General features: G+C 44.0%; 1 protein-coding gene across 1 annotated transcript; it reads left to right on the top strand.

The window, feature by feature from the left end:
- Nucleotides 1–1,644: 1,644 nt before the first annotated feature.
- Nucleotides 1,645–5,443, top strand: mafaa (MAF bZIP transcription factor Aa). Its single transcript, XM_030083065.1, has one exon. The coding sequence runs from the start codon at nucleotides 2,428–2,430 to the stop codon at nucleotides 3,355–3,357; it is 930 nt and encodes a 309-aa protein (XP_029938925.1). The 5' UTR covers nucleotides 1,645–2,427; the 3' UTR covers nucleotides 3,358–5,443.
- Nucleotides 5,444–25,679: the final 20,236 nt, after the last annotated feature.

Raw genomic sequence — 25,679 nt, 5'->3', positions numbered from 1 at the left:
TTCTAGTTACAGCTTTAGATAGAGCTTGATTGGTGAGATGTTCCCTGTCAGTCTGATGCGCTCTCTCTCTCTCTCTCTCTCTCCCTCTCTCTCTCTCTCTCTCTCTCTCTCTCTCTCTCTCTCTCTCTCTCTCTCTCTCTCTCTCTCTCTCTCTCTGCGTGCGCGCGTGCGCGCGCTTGATGCGTTCAGTTGCAGTATTATTATAATAGCGGGAGGAGCGGTCAATCCAAAAGTTCAAGGTCCGTGCAAATTTACCCCTTCCTCCCTCTTCGACTTATACGGTTGCAATTTAAGCGAATAATGTTGACATTTCTGATTAGAGCTTACTTCTGGTCAGAGTGTTGGAGAGATGATGTTTGTGGCTGGAGCGACAGTGAAAAGGCATCGCATAGAAGAGCAGAAATTGCAGTCTGAAAACAAAAAAATAAATACATAAAAATAAAGCTTTCAAAATACCTATTTAGTGCAAATGAATGTAAAAACACAATCGAAAACTAGCTGTTATTGTGTGTAATTGCAACATTATGTTAAAGTTGCCAGTATTTATTATAGCTGTTAGTTTAAAATCATAGTTCATGTAGTCGGCTATACCGTCGACAATCACAAGTATATGAACTTTACTTGGAATAAACCAGAGTCCACCTGACAGGCAATAAAGAGCAACCCGAGAATGAAAAAATGATTTTGCAAAGTAGTAAAGTACTTATTTTCACTAATAATTAAATTGTCTCCCCCTCTAGTTAAAGCAGTAACTGTAACGAGATGCCCATTTTCAATTACTATTAAAGTAATTAAGCCATTAAAAGGCTCTTCATAACTTCCATGTGTTGGTACGGCTCCCACTTGGCTCGCAGGGGTTCTGCCTTCAGGAATCCAAAAACGAAGTATTTTGTGCACCACTGATTTGCGTAAACAGCGCGTAAAGTCTCATTCCCGTGTAACGCGCGTGCCCCGTTACGTAAGGGAACCTGTGAAAGTGTTTCTCTGTTCCAAGTAAACATTTTTCCTCCGAGAAACCACCGGAGAGCTCGTCTTACTGCGCGCTCCGCTGCCGTGCAGTTGCCTTCGCCCGGTCACTAGAGGGGGGGATCTGCTGCACCTGTTCTCCCTGCGCTCAGCTCCGTCTCTTTCTCTCTCTCTCTCTCTCTCTCTCTCTCTCTCTCTCTCTCTCTCTCTCTCTCTCTCTCTCTCTCTCTCTCTCTCTCTCTCTCTCTCTCTCTCTCTCTCTCTCTCTCTCTCTCTCACACACACACACACACACACACACACACACACCCTCTCTCTCGCTTCTCTCCTTCCTTCGGCTGTACTCGGCTCTACTCGACTGGCCACAGTGTACAGTCTCCTTTTTTTCTTGCTATAGGGGAATGCAAATGTGCCGGCTGTGATCTCCTCCCATTGGCCCGTCACACCTCGTGTGTGGGAGGGTCGGGGCGCGCTGGGGAGGGGGGGCCCGCCGTCTTTATATAAGTGCAGATTGCCTTGCAGCCTCTCAGTGACACTGCGTGCTTGCACTGCTGAGCTGCAAGAGGCAGAGTTAGGGCTGTTAGAGCCAAAAAAGCTAAAAAAACAAACGGAATTTGTCACATTTTGCGTGAAATTCCTAATATCACCTAGCAAAACCCGACCAGAGCTTTTAAAGTAGATTCTGCTTGAGTGAAACAACAGGACTGACCACCAACACAAGGGACCGTTCATGTGATCTCCAGTTCATGTGAACTTTGACAACATCTGCACGTGCATTTTCTTTGGGACCGCTTGGACTGTTTTTGGCACACTTTTACGCACGCAGCGCAAACTGACTGTCCCGCTCGCAGCTTGAAGAGATTGTGCAAGAAACTTTTAATCCGGGCCATGCTGCGGTGACTTCATCACTGGGACCTCGAGATCAAGTTGTAAACAGCAAGAGGCGAGGAAGGATGCTTGGAAAATATTTATAACGCACCGAGGAGAAGGAGACAAAATCTTTTCGCGTTACTTGATCGAGCAAAACCGAGGACAGTAAATCACAAGGAGGCGAGCGGGCTGCAGAGGTGAAGCGAGGACAAGACAGGTTGGTGTCTCCAAATTCACCGGGCTCGAGTTTCAAGCGCCCCGGGGGGCTCCTGGTATTAAAGCGTGCATTTGACCTGGGATAAGTTGTCAACAAGAGCAGCGAGCGGAGGCAAACTGGCAGGTGTACAAGTTCATTTACATGCATACGTATATTCACGCCACTATATATAGAAGTTGTCTTAGGGACGTGCAGCCTTAATAAGTTTCTCCACCCACCCGCCAACCCAGCTGCAGTAGCCCCCCACGCACCCGGCGTGTGCGTGCGTCTATATATACACCATACAGGCTTTGATTCCTCTTCGCAATCTGTATCCGAGAGGGCTGCCCGCCGTCGGTTTGGCTGTGAGGGCAGGAGTCGTCGCATGGACTGACATGGCCACCGACCTTGCCATGAGCGCAGAGCTGCCCAACAGCCCTCTGGCCATCGAGTACGTCAACGACTTTGACCTGATGAAATTTGAGGTCAAGAAGGAGCCGCCAGAGGCCGACCGCTACTGCCACCGCCTCCCGTCCGGCTCCCTCTCCTCCACCCCGATCAGCACACCCTGCTCCTCCGTGCCTTCCTCGCCCAGCTTCTGCGCCCCGAGCCCGGGCGCGCAGCCCAACCAGGGCCTCGCCAACGGCGTCAACAGCAGCGGCAGCAGCAACAACGGCAGCGGCAACAACAATCACAACAACGCGGGCAAGCCGCAGCTGGAGGACCTGTACTGGATCCCCAGCTACCAGCACCACATCAACCCGGAGGCGCTCAACCTGACCCCGGAGGACGCGGTGGAGGCCCTCATCGGCAACGCGCACCATCACCATCACCACCACCAGGCCTATGAGGGCTTCCGTGGGCAGCAGTACGTGGGGGAGGATCTGTCTGCGGCCTCGGCGGCGCACCACCACCAGGCGCACCACCACCACCACCACCACCACCACGGCCACCACGCCCGCCTGGAGGACCGCTTCTCGGACGAGCAGCTGGTCAGCATGACGGTGCGGGAGCTCAACCGGCAGCTGCGCGGCTTCAGCAAGGAGGAGGTGATCCGCCTGAAGCAGAAGAGGCGCACCCTGAAGAACCGGGGCTACGCGCAGTCCTGCCGCTTCAAGCGCGTGCAGCAGAGGCACATGCTGGAGACCGAGAAGTGCACCCTGCAGAACCAAGTGGAGCAGTTGAAGCAGGACGTGGCCCGCCTGGCCAAGGAGAGAGATCTTTACAAGGAGAAGTACGAGAAGCTGGCCAGCCGGACCTACAATGCCGGTGGACCTGCGAGCACGAGAGATCCCTCTGGGAAACAGGCCGAGTTCTTCATGTGAGAGACTGACCATTTGTAACATAGACTCAGACTTGCACCCCATCCCCCTTTACAAGAACATCCCCGTCATATTAAGTTGTACTTTGCGTTTGTGTTTTGTTTACAGTTATTTTCTCGACAGGAACGAACCTTTGCGGGCTCCTCCGTGCGCGCATTTTCAGTCTTAAAATGTGTTCAGCCCAAACTTCTGCAGCCTGTCAGTTGGACACATGGGATCACTTGCCCTGCAGACTTTTTTTTTCTTTCTCTGGCGCAACAGAACATAGACAAGTCTTACTAAACCACCTGCACGTGCCACTTCGTTTGGGACCCCTGGGACTGTTTGTGGCACACTTTTACGCACGTCTGTGCAACGCCCACTGACTGACCCGACACAGATTGATGAGACTGTGCAAGAAACTTTCAAATCGGGCCATGCTGCTGTGACTTCAACAAGCTGCCCGGGACCTCGAAATCAAGTTGTAAATGACATTTGACTTGACTGTCTTAAATCAGAGAGAGAGAGACAGATTCGTCTTAAAACTGTGGCAAACATGATGTTTTGTTAAAAAAAGAAAAGAAAAGAAAGAAAGAATCGAAGCAGAAGAAGCAATACACCGCCTCTCTTTACGCACCAGAAAATCTCAAAAAGACTGTGTGTATGAGAGAGAGAGAGGTGGTTTGTGATGCAGAGACCTTTCAATAATGCAAGTTCTAATAGTTCCTCATCCCTATTTGCAACCCTGCATGCAGGACATGTATGGTAACCTCCAGTCATCTCCAATCCTTCCACATGTATGGAAAGCATGACCCATGCCACCTTCTCCTGCCTCCTCCTTCTCTGCCATCAGTACAGGCCTGGGTATGCAAAAAGCCACAAAAAATGCCCCCCATCCCCTTCTCCCACTTTCACCCCATCTGAAAAGGTGTAAGGACAAACATGCAAACCAACCTGCTTACTGCGAACAATGGATGCGTCTTTAACTATTTTCAATCAAGTTTTCTATTGTTTTAAAATGGAAAAAAAAACGACAAAAAGAGATTATCTGAGCCAGATTTTAGACTGTATTTATTTCCACGTGTACATAATGTGTAGAGAAATGGGTTAACTGTGTTATTTTACCTTCTCTCTCTGTCTCTCTTTCTAAGAACCTGCTTTTGTTGCTTGGATTATTCGAAACGTCTTAATACAAGTGTTTGTATGTTACAGCATGCAAATCGTCTATGGTATCCTCCTCCATACTGATCATGTGTGAAGTCAAAGGCGAACCTATAATGCACTAAGAAAAGGTCAAACTGGACAAGTTGTTTTCTACTCATAGGACCTTTGATGCGTAAAAAAACTGGATGTAAATTTGAGGAATCCTGCATTCGCTGCTAAAACTCTATGCACCAACCTGACGATTAAATTAAAAGGTTTAATATTTCTTTCCTCAATTTTGTTCCTTTCTTTCTCTATTTTTTACTTTAAATATTTATAGACTGAATTTTCCATTTCGGGCCTTGCTGTGTTTTCTTCTGCAGCCCGATGTCTTAATCGTGTCTGCTTGACTGGTAGTAGATGCAACTCGATGCGTTATTCTGTCAACCAGAACTCGTGTGTTTTCTGCAGCCTAGATATATGTGCAATATTGTGCAGAAGCGTGCAGAAGCAGCGTCTGGAAATGCTCGAATTTGGGCCAAAAATCCTCGGAAAAGCTAAAAAAAATAAACATTTGAACACCATTAATGTATCTTTTCAACAGAAATGAAACATTTAACTCCTGTTCCAAATTTCGCAAATCGAAAACCACAAATTTATTATCCTTTAGACTAATTTATGAAAAACACTCTGTAAAACTGACTCGGGAAAGGCGTCCTCAAGTGTGTCTCTTTAATTTTGATATTGTGAATTCGAATAATTGTCGATAAAGTGAGAACAAATCCTTTTGGGTACTGCTCTAAATAGAATGAAAAAACAGCTTCTGCACAGTGCTGTAAATGTATATCTGTACATATAATTTCTATATTTATTCGATGTCCTGACGTGTCAACAAGTGGAAAAAAAACCTTACAAAAGTTGTTGTTTTCATAATGTTTAATAAAAAGTTCTGTCCCAAATCTGTCAACGACTGTTGCAGTGGAGGTTTTATTTCAGAAAAAAGGAGTATAAAAAGGGAGATTATACATTATTTATTGAAGAAACATTTTTTTGTAGGCCAGCTCAGATTTACTGCAGCTTCGATTTCTGGAGGGAAAGAAACGAAACAAGAAGAGAAAATCTTGATTTTTGATGGATTTATTTTAATTTTTATATTAGGGAAAAACACATTTGAATTTATTAACAAACGTTCAGAGAAAATTCTTTTTAAATAAAGAGAGGAGACATTGTTATAAAATGTAACAAAAGGCCAAATAATTTTGATTTATTAACGGAAAAGTGCTTCCATTTTTTGTTTTTAATGACACATAATATTACTTATTATCGCTATTATTTTAATCATTATTATTAATAGGATTTTACTTAGATTCAGTGTTTTTCGGCGGTGCTCCTCCAGTTTTGCTGTCGGCACGCTGACTCCGCTTTACCCGGAGAACAGCTCTCCGTGTCGGGGCAGAAGGCCTGCTCTGATCCGCTGAACCGCGGAGCCGCGCTTCCAGACAGAGGAGGGAGATCCTCCGTCCTCGCCGCCCGGACCCTGGGCGCCTGACAGCGGGCCTTGGGCGCCTCGTTATCCGGTGATAGATGGCTGGAGCCGGCGCGCCACCCCCGGACCACCAAGGTAAGGACGCACCGCTCTGCCCGTTCACTGCTCGTGCTGAGTGTTTGACAGATGTGCATGATACTCAGAGGCGCGTGCGTGCGTGGATGCGTGTGTACTTGTGTGTGTTTGTGTGTGTGTGTGTGTGTGTCTGTGGGTGTGTGTGTGAGCGCGCGCGCTGGGTTGCATTAAGTGGTTTCTCTCCGGGTGGAAGCGGCGCGGCAGACAGATGCCACCCCGGGTTGTTGCTGATGTGACACCGGCGTCACTTCAAACGCGTATCATAGCCTGTGTGTGTGTGTGTGTGTGTGTGTGTGTGTGTGTGTGTGTGTGTGTGTGTGTGTGTGGGAAGTCTCAGTTGGAGGTCAGTTTGGGATGGTTTCCTCAGTGCTGCAGCCTCTCCGCACATCCAGCTCCGCTTCATAACCTGTTGGTGTGTCTTCCCTCATCTGTTTATTTGCATTTTCAACCTGTAAATATTTGAAATAACGCGTTCGGTCAGAAAAAAAAGCAGCTTTTCTCCTGCAGGCTGATCGATGAACTTGATTTGAGAACTGATAGATCTGACAGTTCCGTGCATCTCCTCCTCAGTGAAAAGTGTTTGATTCTGTGTGATGTTAAAATACTTCATCGTTACAGCAGCTTGTCAGACCCGTGCACGGAAAGTAGCAGAGCCATTTAAACTTTAACTTGCTGTTGGACTTTTCTTCCAGCAGATTATTTGTTGAATAGCAGTCCATCTTCACTGAAACGTGCATCTGATCAGTTTAGAGACTCTGGAATTGCTTTAGTTCTAATGTACCTAAAATAATCTGAGTCTAACTCAGTGGGTCCAGTTTTGTTTTGTTTAAGATGTGAGTTTATTTTATGGATCGGTTGGTTATGAACCTGGTGGAGAAGGGATTAGTATGTCAGCCAGTCTTTAGTGTAAGTTTAGGGTCTGGCTAAACAAAGCACTTTGCTCTCTTTAAAGAATCCTATTAAAATCTTGAAGTCTGAACTTGATTTTTCAGAAGGGCACAGTTTGAAAGGTCCAGTTCAGCCTATATGGGTCTGTTTAAGAAAGTGTCTTTGTTCGAGGAGACTGGGTTCAGTGTGCTGTTTTCCCTCTAGAAGTCATATAAAAATACATGTTTTCTTTTATATTTTCAGAAGTACTTTTTTTATTTTAGGTGAATGGCACGCTAATTACGAACCCCCTCCCTGACACACGTGCTGCCTGTCTTGTGTGCAGCTGCTGGAAATGGGTATTTAAATACAGTTACAGTTTGCAGTTACTGGTTCAGATAGGATACTGGAAATGCTTTTGTAATTACTGACAATCAGCAATCAGTTATAATTGACATGCAGCAGACTCTACCTTGAAAAAGCTGCCAATTTGCTGGTTAACAAAAAGTAGTACCTTATTAGTTCCTTATTTGTGTTGTATCCTATTGGTTGTTTTCCTGTTTCTGTTTTTCACTTTGCTGCCAGTATCTTGTTTAAGTGTTTGTTTTGCTGTTGGTTGGCTTAGACCCCAATAAAAAAGAGTAAATAAACAATAAAAACAACATGTAGTGACAAGTTACTACTCAAAAAAAAAAAACAAAAAACAAAACAGTGAAGATAGTTGGTGAGAGTTAATGTCATGATCATTTCAAACTGCGAGGTGACTTCAGTGTAAATAGGCGTCTTACTGGTTGTAGTTTGGAGTTCTCTCTCTCTGTCAGCCTCTCCTCTACTAATCATGCTCCCACATCTGTATTCCTCTGAAGCCCTCCAGTGCGGATGATTGATTAACAAAATGTGTCGATTCTGTATTTAAATACCTGAACTATCAAAGCACACACGAAGTTTTCAGAGGTCTCACGGTTAAAATGCATGTATGACAGAGTGACAGAAGAGTCCAATGAGCTTCCTTCTGTTGCTGTTGCCGTACTTATCCTGTTCATACTGCATGTTTCATTACGGCACAGTTCAGACCTTCTCTGTGCTGTGAACTGATCCAAATCAATCCATTTCATTACAAATTGTGTGTATAAGACTCACCTGCCTCCAAAATCAGATACACACCTTCATTTGAGAATGTGAGGACGTGATACTGTCCTCACAGCGTTTGTTTTCGTTTAGTGTAGCGGCTGTGTGAAAGATTCCCTCCAAAGCAGCGATACGGGTCTTTCAGGGGGGCAGTTTCCCCTCAACACAGTGGTAACACACCAGGTTTGGGGCAGGCAACAGACATGTGACGGACGCACAACAGACAATCCCGGCGTTGTGCTTAGATTACACCTTCAAGCTCAATTCAGCGGACTCAGACGGGATTCCCAACATATTCAGCGAGCTGCTCACCAGGCGACAGCTTCACTCTGAGCTGTTCAGAGACTGACTGTCACAATATTACTATTATTTTACTGTTATTACTATTATTTATGGCGTTTCTTCCAAATCTGTGGTCGTTTGCAGACAATACGAGAGCTGGTGCCTTTTAACCTTCTTGTGTTAATAATTTAGTCCTCGTGTTAGAGGTGGGCAGAAACATCATGACGATCTTAATGGCTGAGTTTGTGGAGGATCGGGTTCTTTGAGCGAAGTGGAGGTGACTTTATCCACGAGTCTCAGAAGAGTGTAACGGTGGAAAAGTTCTCTGATGGGAGAGTTAAAGCCGAAACACATCAAGGCACGCATGCCTTTCTTCAGGAGAATCAGAGACACATTCAGACATTTCCTTTGTTGTATCATCAATGTGACATTTTAAAAAGACAAAAACCATCACAGAGGATCCTCGGGAACTTTGTGTAGTTCACTCTGACAGTAATCTCTATTTTGGGACAGTTTGTTGGTTTTCTGATGTTGACAGAGGCTCTGTTGCATCTGAACCTTGAGTCAACGCTGAAACTGTCTCTATTAACAGTTTGTTCATTTTCACTGAACCTCATGCGACACAGAAAATAGTAAATAAACCCTCGGCGACCCGACGACTGGCAGATTAACATGCTGACGTCTTCCAATCAGGTAACTATTGAGCCCTCTGAAGCAGCGATGTGGGGAGTCATGAACTGTCCAGTATCTGTGTGTCAGAAAGAGTTCAGGATCGACGAGTTCCTAAGCGATACGTAAACCTGATGGAGACAAAATGATCATTAAATTTACCTGAAGACATTGTTGGTGACGTTGCTTTGGGTTATTTTCATCAAGCTCAGAGGTTTGATACTGTTTGGTCATAAATATGTTTGCTTTGTGGTTTTTTTAAACTGTTTCTCATGTTTTTTCAACTTATGCATTCATGTCATTGTCAGTGTGTCCTTTTTTTTAAAAGTAGCATTTATAACGTAGCTATGTCTGTCTTTGACGTTTCATCTTAAAAACTGTTACGGTGTAGAGGAGTATGTCTCCTACTGAAGACGTTCATGTCCAGTGACTCACTGGTGTGCTGATGAAATGATGCCAATGGATTTTCATGTTGGTTAGTTCGGTTGGTCGGTGCTGGACTTGATTTGTCCTCAGATGTTCTCTTGATATCTTCCAGAAAGGTTTAGATTGGCAATAGAACATTGTTTAAATACAGCTGAAATCTTATCAGCAGTGATAGAAAACAAAAGATACACAATATTCTTTGTGTTTAAAACAATTTTACATTTTCCAAAATAATGCAACTTTTGTTGATGTTGAGAAGCTGCTTTAATCACAACCATTTCATTTCTGGATATTTGAGCATTGTATGATCACTTTGACATGATCTCAGCTGTCTTTTGTTGTAAAGTTTGTCAGTGTGGAATAAAGCAACAGACGGTCAGTGTCTGAAATGTGACATTGACACTACATGGATGAGGTTGTTGTTGATTTACGGTGCTTTAGATCCTGAATCCTCGAAGTCGCAGTGTTCCTGTAAACTCACCGTATTCCATCGTGATGGTTTTACGCTGTTTGTGGCTCAGCTTTCTTGCTGCCTCTCTCATTTTGGGGTGATGTTCACTTTTCAATACGCTTGGATGGATTCTGAACAGTTGCACTTGTGACGTTTTTTTAGTTTGAATATTAAATTTAGTGTCAGCAGATCGTAGATTCTGTTCAACGTGTTTAACTCCTCACTCTGATGACGGTTGCTTTTCTTTTTAATCTTTATCTTTAATAATTTTTCAAGATGTGTGAGTGAAGGACAAATTCCAAGATACCTGGACATCACACCAAGCAAATGACCAGGAATGTTGAAGATCACAGTTCCCTCCATCTGAATGATGAACGGTTTCAATGAAGACCATGATATCAGTTACGGCTGTGAGAGAATCTGCTAAAATAATTAACATTAAGGAAAAATGAAAAATGAAGGGTGCCATATATTGTTCAACATGCATCCCTGAAACACCCATAAACCCTGACAGAAGCAAGGTATAAATGTGTTTAGCTGTCATGTTTCTACATATTTATTTATTTTTGAAGAAAAGGCTGAGATTCAAGCAGTGTTTGTCTGGACTCTGTTTATGGGGGTGTGTGTACGTATGTGTAGGTGTGTGTACTGTAGGTAAGCTGAGCCGAAGAGACGCTGACTGTGTTGAATCTCAGCAGCAGCAGCTCCAGACGCCAGAGACACACTGCACCTCGCTCCATCCCTCCATCCCTCTCTCTCTCTCCTCATCCCTCTCCAGTGCTTTGTTTCTCGCATGCAGCTCAGATGGACTCTGCCCTGATTTATGGAAAGAAAAGCCCACAGTATCATCACGGTGATATCTGTGTGTGTGTGTGTGTGTGTGTGTGTGTGTGTGTGTGTGTGTGTGTGTGTGTGTGTGTGTGCGTGTGCGTGCGTGCGTGTGCGTGTGCGTTTTAAAGCTCTCGCTGTGACTCCCGGCGAGGTGACGGCTGTCACACCGCTCAACGTTTCCGCTGAGTCAGCAAAAAGCTCGAAGAGGAGGAGAGTGATGGAGAGGCTGAAAGCCGGGCGAGGAGGGGAGGAGGGCGGAGGAGGAGATATTAGGGTGAAATTAATGAGTGTGTTTAATTTTGGGAGCATGTAGCGCTACAGGTGAGCGTCAGCATGCAATCAATACGTGACGAAATGCATCGATTTGGCTCAATTCACCAAAGGTTAAAGTGATGTGCTGAAACAAAGGACGCCGTAAAACTGAATATGCAAGACTTTGGGGAAAATAACAGCAGTAAAATGCAGCTCATTAAATTCTTTCATTCCCTCCAATGTCTCCCAAACCCTTGAGCATGCTGAAAGCGGTTAGGTGTTGAAATAGCAGCTGACCACATTCAAACCCACGTAAATTACGACGGAGCATTAATGTTGGAGTGCAGGACGGCCCCCCTCAATATGAAAAGAGCAAACTGTATGCAGAGGCCTCGCTTCGCACTGGGGGCGTCGCTTCATGAACTAATACAAGCAGTCTGTAAGGTCAGAGACGAAACCCGCTCCCTTCTCTCTTTTAGTTTATAAAGATGTTTTCAACTTTCACGTTCAAGTCTCACCATGATCCATCAAAACTTCATGTCTATGCAGGATCTAGTAAAGCATGAATTCCGTATCCTATACGGAGAGCTTCACGTGTTGTAACAGAACTGGTCAAAAAGAGTCCAGAGAAATTTGGGAGGCCTGGTAATAAGTGAAAACATTGTGTTTCATTCACCGTAGGAAAGAGCCAGCATATCTGATGGCAGCAACACAGCGTCCCAACGTTTTTGGAATTGTGGTTTTAAAATGGATCCTTCCAGGCTCCATTCATTCACGCTGTTTTATTCAGAGGGGCTCCACCTAGCAGAGGTGTAGTCCTGCTCCAGCCCGGCTGGCTCCCGTGGGACGTGTTCGGCTTTTAAAAAGTTGACACCCTGCACAAAATGTAATCGACATTTTTGATAAATCACCTCCATGCTGTTAACACTCACGGGGTATTAATAATTATTACTCCTGATGTAGTGATGGAGTTAGTGACCCGGGGGCCAGAAGCCCCCCTGGGTGGGTGGAGGCAGTGGGCTGGGGGTTCACCACACCACCACACCACGCCTGTCCCCACCCGACACGCCCAGGAAAGCAATTTGGCACCGCTACTGCTCCGACCCCTGACTGAGTGCTGCCTCCACCGGCAACTCCACACACACACACACACACACACACACACACACACACACACACACACACACACACACACACACACACACACACACACACACACACACACACACACACACACACACACACATTCTCTGACATGCTGCATGCTGAGTAGACAAATTCAAACATGCTATCACAGGAGAAAATATGCCCAAACAGCAAATCTAACCTTGTCCCATGCTTTGAAAATACAGTAATAAACTGGCAAACAAACAAACAAATGAAGGAGATGATGTGCTGATCTCAAAACAGGCAGGACGAGGTGGCGAAGGAGATGTGAGAACCACTGGAAATAGGCAGTTTTCACCTGGAGGTAGCAAATAAACCTCTAAAAATGAGCCATAAAGGCGGAATAACCACTGAAAGACTCATTTGCAGAGCTGCCAGTGTCTTAGCCGCATACGTATTTATTGTTTTTGAGCTTCTTCTTTTTTTTTTTTTTTTTCTAATCCTGTCTCAGTGCCCAGCAGTAGTTTCAGCTCCCAATTTGTTGCCAGGAATTCACTTAAAGAGAATTTCCGTGGTGTTATTTTATTTCCCGTTGACGATGGTCACGCGGCGATTTACTGAGTCAACCTTTTAACGAGGGGTCGAGTTCCTGCTGAATCCCTCAAACCACCACTATCACTTCCCTTCATGCCTCACTTCTCACCTCTGTGTGTGTGTGTGTGTGTGTGTGTGTGACTCAGCATTTTGCACAAATCCACCAGTCATTGTTTCTTCATTCATTTTTTTTCTTTTTCTTCTTTTTTTTTTTTTGAGTCACATCATGAACCTCTTTTTTCCTGTTTGGTTTTAGCGAGATCAGCCGTACTACACTGCGGTTTGCGGGCAGAGATTTAACACACACACACACTCCCACACGCGCACACAGTTGTGAAGCTGCACACACGCTGTTGACCAGAGGAGTCTGTGCGGTAATGCAGTGGAGAGGACTGTCCTCAGTGGCAGTGGAGGGTCAATCGGCAATCAATTATTCCACTCAGCCTGGCCTGCAGCCACACCACAGACTGGCTTCCTGCAGCAAGCACACACACACACACACACACACACACACACACACACACACACACACACACACACACACACACACACACGGTTTTGATGTAAATGCACCAACAAAGGGAGGACCTACATTTCTTTCCTGCTTATGAACATTTAAAACATGACAGTGTTGTTACATACACTATGTGTGAAATATTACATTTAAGAAAAATGTGTTTAGCCAAACAGTCATTATTGACTCACATGAGTTCAGTGATGATATTGATCAGAGATTATCTCGCTCAGGATGTCTTGGACATAAGGCTTGCTTTTTTTCACTGAGAACACTGGAAACACGTTCTAAATGTACTCTAGGCAACTTTCTTGACTGAACAGACAATTATCGTTCTATTTTCCAGACTATAAGTCATATCGCTCTTAAAACACATTTCAAATAACACTAGTGTAACAGACGCATGCATTTTTCCATGTTCAGCCATAACTGTGGAGATAGTAATCTTTACTAAGCTTTTAGCCCACAGTTATCCTTCTATGTTTTCTTCATCAAGGTTTCTTCATCACACTCTGACTTCTTCCTGCTGCTCTGTTTCTGCCATCTGGTGTTTGCTTTAAAATAATGTTTGATTTAAGTGTTACTGTTCTTAATATTGGGGCAGGTTATTAGTTCAGTCTTCAAGGTTTTCCGAAGTTATATCAGTAATTGGAGCGAAGATGCTCTATAACCTGGATGTCAGCACTTCTTGAAAGACTTATAAACTAATGGCATCCAGACAGAGCAGCAGCCGAACAGCTGAGATTAACTACACTCATGGAGACTCGGTTAGGTTATCTTTACCTGAGGCAGGTAACGTCAGTGGCACCAACGAAGGAAGCAGACTGATGTTAATATGACTCACAGTGAGGCGTCCGTCATGCTGCTGCCGACTCACTTCAGAATTAACGACACTCTCATGCTCTAGTCAACAGGAGCTTGTCGAAATTGTAACTTTTAAAAAAAAAAAATACTTGGAAAAATAAGCAACACAGCCACTGAAACCTCAGTAGCAGTGACTCATGTAGTGGTGTTGCGTTCACGTTGCTTCATAAGAGTTGATTCACAACACTGGTGGATGAAGGATAAATTGATAAAGTGAGTATGTCCTTTGAAAAATGTACTTATGAAGCAATGTTTAAAAAAACATATCCGATGCTGCACGTCACATGGGAGGAGAGGCGCAGAGTGGCTGGTTTGACTGGACCCAGTGGAGGTCACACAAGGTGGAGGGACAGCGATGGAGGCTGATGGAGGACGAGGATCCAAGGGTTCGGTTGGGTTTGTGAAGCTCAGCAAGGTGCCGAGAGGTGGGAGAGGAGACGGTGGTCACTGTGGCCCGTGGAGCCGTTGGAGAGGTGATGGATGGATGGTGTCGAGATCCGCGGCAGCGTTCTGAACCAGCTGGAGTCGGAGGACGGATCCGAGAAGGAGAACAAGCAGGAGGGAGTTAGAGGAGCTCAGATGGGACGGAAGATAAAGAGAGCTGTGCTGTTCGGGCTGAGAGACGAGTGGAGCTGGTCCACAGTACATAGATGGAAGTTTGCAGAACCGTTGATGTTATTGGTATGATTCTGAGATCACGTAGTTCAAGTGGGACTAAATCGAGTTCAAGTTAAAAAGTCCACGATCTAAGATCTTAAAATCAAACTGATGATTGATGTTACTACAAGTTTTTTTATCTGTTTCTTTTCCTCCACAACTTTCTGTCATGGAACCAATCACTGTCTTTGCAGAATGTGAGCAGATCCTTTGGCTCTGTGCTCACCATGGCTGCATGGCTTTGTTTCATCTTGAACTTTGGTTTTGTGTGTCATGCATGTGACTGTTTCATAAACAAAGCGTTGGGGTTAGTCAGTGTTAATGTTCAAAAGCCATGTTATATTTCAAACTGTAAATACAAACATTAAACAAAGAAACACATTCATAGCATCAGGTGGTAGTTTCCAACATTTCTTTCTTGCAGCTAATCACTAAGAAAAGCTGCTGATCACAACTTTTATGGTTGACTTTCCAAAATATAAAAGAGTCAAACTCTGGCAGATAAATCCACTTTTCAGCACCACAGAGAAGCAGAAGCTGGCCGTTCACCATTTCTGCTCTGCTTTCCCCAAAGTGTCTTTATATGGTTTTCCCCCACACCCCAGAGTGGACCAAACCTTTGGTAGCGAACCCCATGTTGGAACCACTTACATACGAGTGTAGCAGGGTTATTTTTCGTGATCTACCTTTAATAGTATACATGGACACAATAGCTCAAAATGTACAAAACTCATACTAAGATACTAAAAATCTGAAATAAAATAACATGAAGAGTAATCAGCATCAGCTGAAGACACAGTGAGTTTTAATGTTTCACTTAGATTATGGGATTGGACGTACTGACCGTGTGGGTAAAATGCAAACCTCTGAGATTAAGAGGCAGTGTGGCAAAATTAATTAATAAACAGGCAATCCTGTTGTGAAAACAAGAAGTGGGAATAACAGACAAGTAAAACTCAGTATGAATTCCCAATATTGTCCTTAAATACAGTTATGCTTCCTCAAAATCTGCTGTCCTGCACAGTCTCTGAGGTTTTATTTATAATGGTCACTAAGCTTGTTTCCATTCTGTGTCTTTTTTTTAATTTCAGTGTGTTCTACTTTCATCCACACCGTGCGACTGTCGCGCCTCGTGCTCTCAGATTTTGAACGTGGCCTTGTCCCGCGTGGCTCGGGTACTGTTTTAATCTCCAGGTCTGTCCTGGGCCTGCATCAGCGTTCGCTTGGCGTTAAAACACACTCTCACGGCTGACAGGGAGTGGCGGCACCACGCCGCCCGCCGTCACACACTCTGTCACCGTCCGCTCGACGCAAAATGCCGCGCAGGCACCGGAGTTGGCGAAGACGGTGTGGTCGTACAGCCGGAGTGACAGAGGTGTCACTGAGCCTGACACACACACCGAGGACCAGGACCCAGAGGCAAGACACACCCTGTCCGGACCGATGCTCCTCTAAACGGCGTGTGTGTGTGTGCATGTGTGTGTCAGTGTAATGTTTGGTTAACTGGATTTTGTTGTGTTTGTCATGCAGCGACACACACGGTCAGCGATGTGGACAGACTCTTGATGGGCGCGATGGGAAAGGGGCGTCTAACCTCCTGCGCCCGAAGGTGAAGAGACAAGGTCTGATCGGGTTTCCTGTCAGACGCTCCGGTGCAAAAGATCCAACATTACATCTTCAGGGAGGAAGCAGCACTTCGTGCAAACCTCCAGTGATGTGTGTGAGTTAGAAGTCGCCAAAACTGGAGGTTATTCCAGTAAAACAGAAGGTAGAAGGCTGAGGACATCCTGGGCCGGTCACCGATCACTCACCTTGGCAGAGCCAGGCTGAAGAAATGACAGGTATAAAAGAAATATAAAATCACTAATCTCCTCTCATTCCTCAACATATTTTAAAAGTTATCATCAATCATCAGTGCAGTAATTTCAGAAACAGATTTTGTAATACATTATTTAAAATAACATTTTTTGGTCCTTTCACTAACAACAACTATTATTATTAAAAAGGAAAAGAAAAAATGATCACCAAAAAATATGGAAACCCACCACATCCAACAACCAACAACACACTCACCAGCCACGTCCAACTGGAGACAACAACCATCAACAGCCTACAGTATCAGAATACTCTTTATTGTCAAGTACAGTCGCCCACACCCAAACTGATGGTGTTTAAAGACACCGAGGCAGCCAATCACAACTGCCGCTCGGTCAGTCACAATCAAGACAGCCAACAACAACACACATCCCGGAACACAATCAAGGCTACAACCAGCAAAAACCAGCTAAGAACAGCCATCAATGCCTGACTGTTACAATTAACAACCGTCTGTCATTTAACAACAAACACCGATTATAAACAATCACTAGACACAAAAATAACCACAAATACTCCACTTCCCCAGGGGAAGGCTTACTCATAAAACTGCAAACCAGAGCTACAGACTACTGTGGAAAACATATAAAATTCAGCAAGAATTACATACTTAATTAATCAATAATCAAAAATATTAAAAACTATTAAAAATAGGTAAACAGAAAAACAAACAAGACACAGATAAAGTTACGTGTTAAATGAATGAGGTTTCTAAATGAACAGGACTCTGTTAAGCTGCTCTCAAAGAGTACAGCTAAAGTTCCTCCTTTAAAACACATTTAATATATGGATATTTAATATATGGATGGATTTGTTGCCAATTAAAGGACGCATGTTTGAATCTGGAGGCAAGCGAATCTTAATCCTGTTAAACATACGTTATGATGATTTTTTAAAAATGTATCCATCATTTCCACAGAGGAAAGTCTTCAAAGACTAACACACTTTTTAACGACAGTGAAATTGGCCATTAAACAAGAGAGAACGAGGAGAAAGTGCAGCTCACCTGTTTTTCCATTTTCAAACCGGTGCCTACGTTACACCACAGTACATCTGAGAAACAGACACAGCCATTAGAGATTAGTTGTGCTCTGCCAGGAAACACTTATGTGGCTGTGGTCCTGTAGGCAGAATTTATTTTACACGTCTAATTCTACTTGACCTGACTGATTTTGACCGTCAAAATTCTGAGTTAAATTGAATGTAAGCTGCAGTTAAATACTGAAGATGTTTGTCTCGGAAGAGTGTCAGCGTGTTCAGTAGAGGTTACTCAAAACCAGAGGCATGATGGGACTGTGTCCGTTGCTGTGGGTGAGGACCAGATGGAGGCAGTCACTGTTCGGCTGAGTGCTGACGGTCTCGCTATTGTGTTGTGTTGTTTAAAACGTGGCGGTGAAAGTTCGGCGTGTTTCGCCAAAACTTTTTCTCATTAAGTTTAGAAGGCGGCTGTCAGAGGAGGAGGAGAAAGAGGAATTCAGTGGCTCCGTGTGACAGCGTTGACAGAAGACGGCGTGCTCTTTCTTCTGCGATGTACCTTAAACTGGGGTGCGCACAAAGCTGCCGCCTTATAAAAGCACGTCCTCATTCAGCCTGTTTATACGAGCGCAGGGATCCTTCTGTGGGAAGACAAAAGACCGCAGAAATAAACAGAATGAAGAAGTGGTTGCGGCGGAGGAGTGCAGACTCAGCGCTGCCGGCGGTGTGCGGCGGAGACGGAGTGCTGAAACTGTCATGGCAGCCGCTCGCTCGGTGACAGAGCGGTGCGAGCCATCAGGAGGTGGAAAGAGAGGAGGGAACGTAAAGGGAGCCGCTGAAAGAGAGGAGCTACTTGTCTGACATGTCGCCGTTTCATTCGGAGTCGTTTTTAGTGGTGAGAGATGTTGGCAGTTTGGGGCCAGCTGCTCCACTTTCCCCCACTGATGACGCTCTCCACGTCTCCACGCCGCCGCTGTTGTGGTCGTCGGCGCTGTTGTTTTCAGCTGGGTGGTTGATGATTTTCAGCTGTTGCTCGAGTGTACAAATTGATTCAGTTTCTTTGTTTTTTGCTTTTTCTTTGTTGGTCAGTGCTCACATTAATGGTAACAAATGGGTCGACTCACTCTTTGGTCAGAGTCTCTCTGAAATCTCACAGGCTTCCATTTGGTCTGACTGATTTAAATAAAATCTCTGCTCCATCAGGAAGATACAAAGTGTTCCCACATCCGCTCAGTGCCATGTTCAAGGACACTTCCTTCCTTCTGTCCATTACTGAGCCCATCTCCTGCAATGAAAACTAACTTGAGTTGCTTTTGTCAGTTTCTTCTCTGTCCCCGTTGCTGCCCAGAGTGGTGAACATCTCACCATTCACCATTTCACTTGATCCCAGATCTGAAATCACTCGCTACGATTTAAACCCTTGAACCCTGAAGCTCCTCCGTCTTCCATCACTCTTTACGTACTCCTAGATTTCCCTCAGATTAAGGGTGTATTCTGTGGAGATATTCACAGTATCTTATATCTTCAATGGAAATCTCTCAAGCTGGCACCAGTCAACAAGATCAGAAAACAGCAGAATCTTTTAAAGTTAAAATACAGGAAGTCTGCCCACGTTATTAGCATTTAATCCCTCCAGTGATAAATAAAGCATATCTAAGTTGCTAGTTTAAGATATGTGGAACACTCGGGGATATCCCATTCATTTCACTTGGCTAAAAAATATCATAGGGTCTGTACCATTACAGGCTCTGTAGTTGAGGTTGATTCAAGTGCCAACTCTGCCGTCGTATCGTCTCAATAGTTGTCTTATTGTATCATTTCTCTGCTGCATTAACTGTTAATGGTATGAGAATTAGCCGACGTAATGCCGATTAGATGGGTGCTGGCTGTGTGACCGGGGCTGCCACCTTGGAACGATCATGCTCCTCCTCAGTCTTCAGTCTCAGTTGTCTCAGCTGGTCCTCCAATTCCATGGTTGGTAGTTCAATCCCTGTCTGACCCTCTCCGTCTGTTGAATTGTTCTTGGGAAAGTTTATAATTCTTCTTCTCCATTAAAAAGGAGCTTAATGTAGTAGTAAAGATTAAGTCAAAAGCTGACAGAGACTGCAGCCGTGCAACTATTCTCAAGACAAGAACACGCTCATAGAAAGCTAATTCACTGTATTTGAGTCATAATTTCCATAACAGTAATTAATTACAGTCAATTTGCTGGCAACTGAGGATGTCTTCAAAAACAAGGTGTACTTCCTAATGATGAAAACAGGACTTTATATTTGGCACATTGGACCGCAAAAAATAAAGCCATAGAGGATGTGAGCAGCTTGTTAACAAGTGTTGACAAGCCACCGCCTCACGGTCCGTCCAGCCGGAGCTCCTAATGCAGACCGTCTCTGCTGCGGGACTCGTACTCAGACCTCCCACCTGCAGGACGTCTTCATGTCTCCGCAGTGGCCATCAGTTCATGTTCACAGTGAATCAGCCTGATGGGTGGTGCGACACATGTAGCCTCCCCCCTTTTCCCCTCCTCTCTTCTCCCCGCGCTCTGCCGGCACGTCTGGGTCAGATAGGCCTCCATGAATAAGTCATCATCCACCTTCCCCTCACCTGCTGCAGCCCTGTTTATGTGGATTAAATTTGCATGGCCTTGATTAAGATTTGAGGACACAAATCAACGCTTAAACCTCTTAGCTAACTTTTTTTTTTATTTATTTTTGGTCAATCCAACATCTGCTTGTTTGACAGGTTTTTAGTTGAATTTTTTTAATTTGATTTTGTGATGAATTTTAAAGTCTGATGGGGGAAAGGAGTCCAGGTTGGAGTCTTCCACTTCGAGACTGATCTGTTTGAGGCTCTTAAAAAGACAGAAAGGCTCATGGAGGCATGTGGAGAGTTTTGTGTGTCTGTAATGAGATTTGTTTGTGTGTATAGTATTTTTGCCCTTATATCTTCTATACCGCTTTGTCTAATTCAGAGTAGCAGGGCCAGGAAACGTCCTCAGCCAGTCCTTCTCAGGGAAAACACAGAGACTGACAGTCTCTCACGCTTTGATTCTCAACTACAGGAAATCAATCAGGCTCCACCACCGAGCTGTTTCACATTGTGGAACCTACTTGGGCATAGAGAGAACATGCAAACTCCACACAGACAGAGGCCAGGCATCGCTTGAGTGGAGCTCAACCCCGTGAGGTGGAAGCGCCAACTTTAAATCACCCTGCAGATGAATTTTTGTGCATCTCTTGAAGTGTTTGTCGTGGCCTCCACCTCAGGTGGGTTTTACTCCCTCTTGAGACGGGTTTGGAGATCCACTTTCTCTCACCCTTCTAAGATTTCTTCGAAGTAACGATTACACACAAACCATATTAAAAAAAAGAAGAAAAATAATTTGCAACGTTGGAGTCAGAGTTATAAGGTTTCAGTTTGTGCTTAGTGCTCAAAGCAATATGTGGACTGACAGAACAGGTCGTCTGGCTGTGTTAATCCATTCAAATTATAGTTTTCAGTGTCTTAAGAGGAAATTAAAAGCACATATTTGGAGGTACAACTGATGCTGATATTAACGATGAACATATATTTTAAAAAACAACATACAGTACAGGCAAGTTAACATCTAAGCTACTTTTGTGTTTTTTATGCATTGGTTTTACTTATTTTAAGAACCAAAGTAAAGTGAGTGAAAACCTCTGACATGTCAGATTTCTGATTCAGGGTGGAGTTCAGTTCACAATGACTCTGCAGAAACACGCGGGAATGACAAATTGTAGAAGTTTTCATTCACATGCACACTTTCACTTCTGGGCTTTTGCCTAAAGGGGAAGTCATAAAGCACATTTATGAAAAAAAGAGAAGCTTTGTCATTTTTACTGAAGCAGTTTGGCAGATGATATCTCCGAAACAACTCGTTGACAGGCTCTTCCCTCAGTTTCTCAGCAGTTGTAGTTTTGACCTCTGGACATATTCTGCACCTAATTTGTGTTGCAGGTGTCGCAGGTGCTCTTTAGATTTCAAATATTAGTGCTGGTCTACAAAACTCTGAGTGGTTTAAGCAAAAACTAGATCTTAGTTCTTCTGTTGCTGTATAAAAAAACAATCCGACCTCTCGGGTCATCTGAATCAAACCATGTAGAAACTGTTTTGTTTTGTTTGTTGTTATTTGATGAGGCAGTTATCCATCCACCTTCTGCACCCCTCATCTTGTCTGTTTTCAGGCCCTGGAGAAGATCCTCTTCGTCCTGGACAATGCCCAGCATGCTCTGCACAGAGGCGAGTGTTTCAGCTCCAGGTTGCTGTTCCTGCACAGAACCTTTCAGTCCTCGTGGCCATCAGATGTTTCAGCTCATCACGGAGTGATCAAAGGAACAAAGTTATTTATTCATCTATTTTGCATTTTACAAAACACATAGATGCACAACTGGTGGAAAACACTCAGCTTAAAAGAGTTTTTCTCCTACAAGTGATCCTTCAGAGACTGGAAGCCTGGAAGAAAGTGCACAACATGAAGGATCTTATCCTGCTCAGATCTGTAATTGTGGTTTAGTTTTTGTTATTGTGCAGCATGTTTTACCTGTAATATAAATATGGGATGATGAGACTAAATTTTACTAGACGTGTGTGTTACTAATTGTACAATCATTCATTTTCATTCAGCATTTCATGAACTGAAACGTGTGTCAAATTTTAATGTCTCTTGTTGTCCTCTGACTTGTTTTTCTAGAAATGTTTGTGTTGTTTTTATAAACTCTGTAACAAAAACAATTAAATAGTTACAAAAAAGAACTTGATAAGGTTCTCCAGTTTTTATGGATTTAGAAAAAAATAAACAAAAAAACAAACCTTTAATTTGCTAGCTGTTAGCAGAGACTATGATTTGTGTCGCAGCTCTGCTGGAGCACCGGTCTATAGCGTACCATGTACTCATCAATAAATATTTTCTCTTCTTCTTTGTTGTTATTTCTTTTATGCAGCTTTTGACCAAACTGAACTTCATTTTTAATCATTGTAACCTTTACATGCTGTTTGCTATCATACATTCAACCCTGTCTCCACAGAATTTTCATAGTAAAATCATGTGTTTTCTTTACCTAATACACACAATAACTTAAATATTGACAAATGTCTTCTGGGTCTGTTCACTTTCGGCTGTTTTTAGAACCACGAGTATCCGTTCACATCTTCAAAATGTGGTTCAGTGATACTCAAAAAAACCCTCAATAAAACCTGAAATAATTCATTTTATTTGATCTCTAAAACATTTATTAATGACTGATATCCATGCACCCAGACGGTGTTTAACTTTTATTCTTGGCCTTGGTCAAAATCAGCAAAGCCATGAAATCTGAACAGTATAAAATAATATATTCGATATGTAATGTAGTTTCAGCTTAGTGGTTTGAACATGTGAATTTATAGCTGTTTTTAGAGTAAACCACGACTGCTCCTTCCAGCCGGGGTTCCTTCGACTTTGAGCCGAAGGACGAACCACATCTGCAGCCTGTCGGGTCGAGCCGGGCTGAAGCCGAGGTTAGAAAGTCGCGGCTCTCATTAGTGAAATGTCCCTGGCTGCGCGTGTGACCCCTCGGAACGGCGGAGGAGCAGCGGTGCGTTTGGTACAAACCTCTGGATTTGCGTCCGGAGAAGAGGGGCAGTGGAGATTCATCAAACCTGTCAGGCGACGAGTGGGCGGGAATCCCCCCCGGAGAGGGAGCTCACCCTGCTCCTGATGAGGCAGATTCATCTTCCACCTCCTGTCAGACCACCGGCCTGCGCCGTTATGTAAGCAGGAGGATGAATGAGTGACAGCTGAGGGGAATCCAGAGTGGAAATGAATGGATGGAGACGGGCAGGGCCGAGGTCACGAGAACCAGGCCAGGAAGGGCAGATAGAGGTTTTATACATTTAGGATTCCTGAGAGGGAAATTCTCTGTTTTCTCATTAGAAAAAAAAAAAAAAAAAAAAAGAAAATATTTTAAGCATTATTCTACATGTCAGGAAAATCCATGTTTAATGATATTCATTACTATAAGCCTGTTGTTTTTGCTACTCAACTGTGATCTGTTGTAAAACCAGTTCAGGCGAGCAGCAGCTAGACGCTAAACAAACCAGTTAACCAGGCTGCAGCGGGCAGATTCACTGACCGGCTGCAAAGTGCAATGCACCTCTGTTTAGGTTAGCCAGGTAGCGTTAGCGTATGTCAGCCTGAAGCGCCACGCCACCATTAAATAATAAGTAAAACATTACATAAGGGAGAGTGTCTTATCATTTTATTGACGACCTTTGACTGACAACAGTAAGGTCACTGCAAATCCATGCAGGTCTTGCAGATAATTCGTATAAGTAGAGGACTACACTTGGCACACCTCAAGTGGTCATTCTTGGTCGATTGCCAGACATCTGAATGTATTCTAAGACATTTGAATTTATATACTTTCCTTCTGCTACTGCTGCTTTATGTATCTGTGAGTCTGTAGAGTTGTAGCTTACAACTGTTTCCCCGTCACATTTTTCACACCATAGATCATCATATTACTTTAACTTGTCTTCATCACATCTACATTAAAATTCAATTATTCAGAAAAAGTATAATTTAAAATCACATTCTTTTCATTATTTTCTTAAAATCGTCATTTTAAAAGCAACACTCAGCTCTTCTTCAAGCTTACCCTATTATTTAATAAAAAGTGACCGCCTCCTGTCTGAGTATTTTGTGTTCCTAACCGTGAGCTCTTGACTCTTTGCAGGAACTCGATTAAACATTCATGCAACATCACATGACCAAAACTCATACTGAGGTCACAACAGCTTATCCATGAGAGACTGAGGTGCCATGAGCACTTCTTCACCATGGCGGAAGAAATGGGAACAGGTGGCGGACACAGAATCACTGGCTTCATTTACTAATCAACCACACAATGCGGTTTTCAGTACTTTTGTCAGCAGTGCCACCAAAACAAAATGACAACATGGCAAGAAATTCAAGGAGCACTTTCAGGGTGGGATATGAGTATACCGACGGACGTCGGGGCAAGATGGTGTCAGAACTGTGGGGCTGGCTTTGCATGCAAACCAGTCAACCCCCGGTCCGACGCTGCATGTCGCATATGGTCCGAACGCGGTCTCAAAACACTTAAGGACCTGTACGACGAAGGAGCCTTTATGGCCTTTACATCTGTGTCAGATAGGTTCAACCTACCTAAGAGCCATTTTTTTCAGTATCTCCAAATGAGACACTTTATCCAAAAACAGTTTCCCACATTTCCCAAACCGCCCCCCTGAAGCTGAAAAAGACCAACTGCTTTCTCTCGACCGGCGACAAAATCGACTGACATCTGTCATTTATAATAACTGCACTTTTGAGCCCAGTCCCCCCACCATATCGCCTAAATGCGTGGGAAAAGGGTCTGGGGATAGACGTCACCGCTGACCAATGGAGAGAAATTTTAAAAGATCCACTCTTCATCGATTTGTGCAAAGCACTGCTTATTACAGTGGAAGGTGGTCCATAGAGCCCATTTCACCAATGTTAGGCTGGAAAAAATTTTCCCGAATCACAGTGATGCCTGCAACCGTTGTAAACAGTCTCCAGCGGACCGCGTGCACCTGTTCTGGTCCTGCCCGAGCTTGACTAGTTTTTGGTCGATATATTTCAAACAGGCCCTCAACACAAATTTGGAACTAAATCTCCTGACTGCCCTTTTTGGCCTCCCTCTGCCTAAAAATCTTCCAGTCTCCACAGTGTGTTGTGGCCTTGACCACCTTACTAGCCAGACGTGCCGTACTTCTTAAATGGAAGCACGTCGCCCAACCGACTCATAACAGTGGGATACGGGAAATTTTACACTGTCTAATTTGGAAAAGTTAAGGTTCTCACAGAGGGGATCTCTGGGAGGGATCTCTCTTTCTATGTATTTTTTTTTTGGGTATTCAGAGACAAAAAAAGATGGAAACATTAAAGACAAAAATGAAAACTGCTTAATATGGACATGATGAACATGTAGAGTCTTTGAATGCAGTGAGTTTATGTACACAAATCCACTTAGGTTTGTAAGGTATAAACATATGGGGTGGTGCAAAATTAATTCATTTCCTCTAGTGGG

This window comes from Salarias fasciatus, chromosome 23 (genome assembly GCF_902148845.1).
Source record: "Salarias fasciatus chromosome 23, fSalaFa1.1, whole genome shotgun sequence".
NCBI classification, from domain to species: Eukaryota; Metazoa; Chordata; class Actinopteri; order Blenniiformes; family Blenniidae; genus Salarias; species Salarias fasciatus.
Note: the sequence above shows the minus strand (reverse complement) of the source record. Positions and strands in the feature narration are given on the sequence as shown.

Coding starts and splice junctions, on each gene's coding strand:
- mafaa (XM_030083065.1), top strand. CDS start 2,428: ATGGCCACCGACCTTGCCATGAGCGCAGAGCTGCCCAACAGCCCTCTG.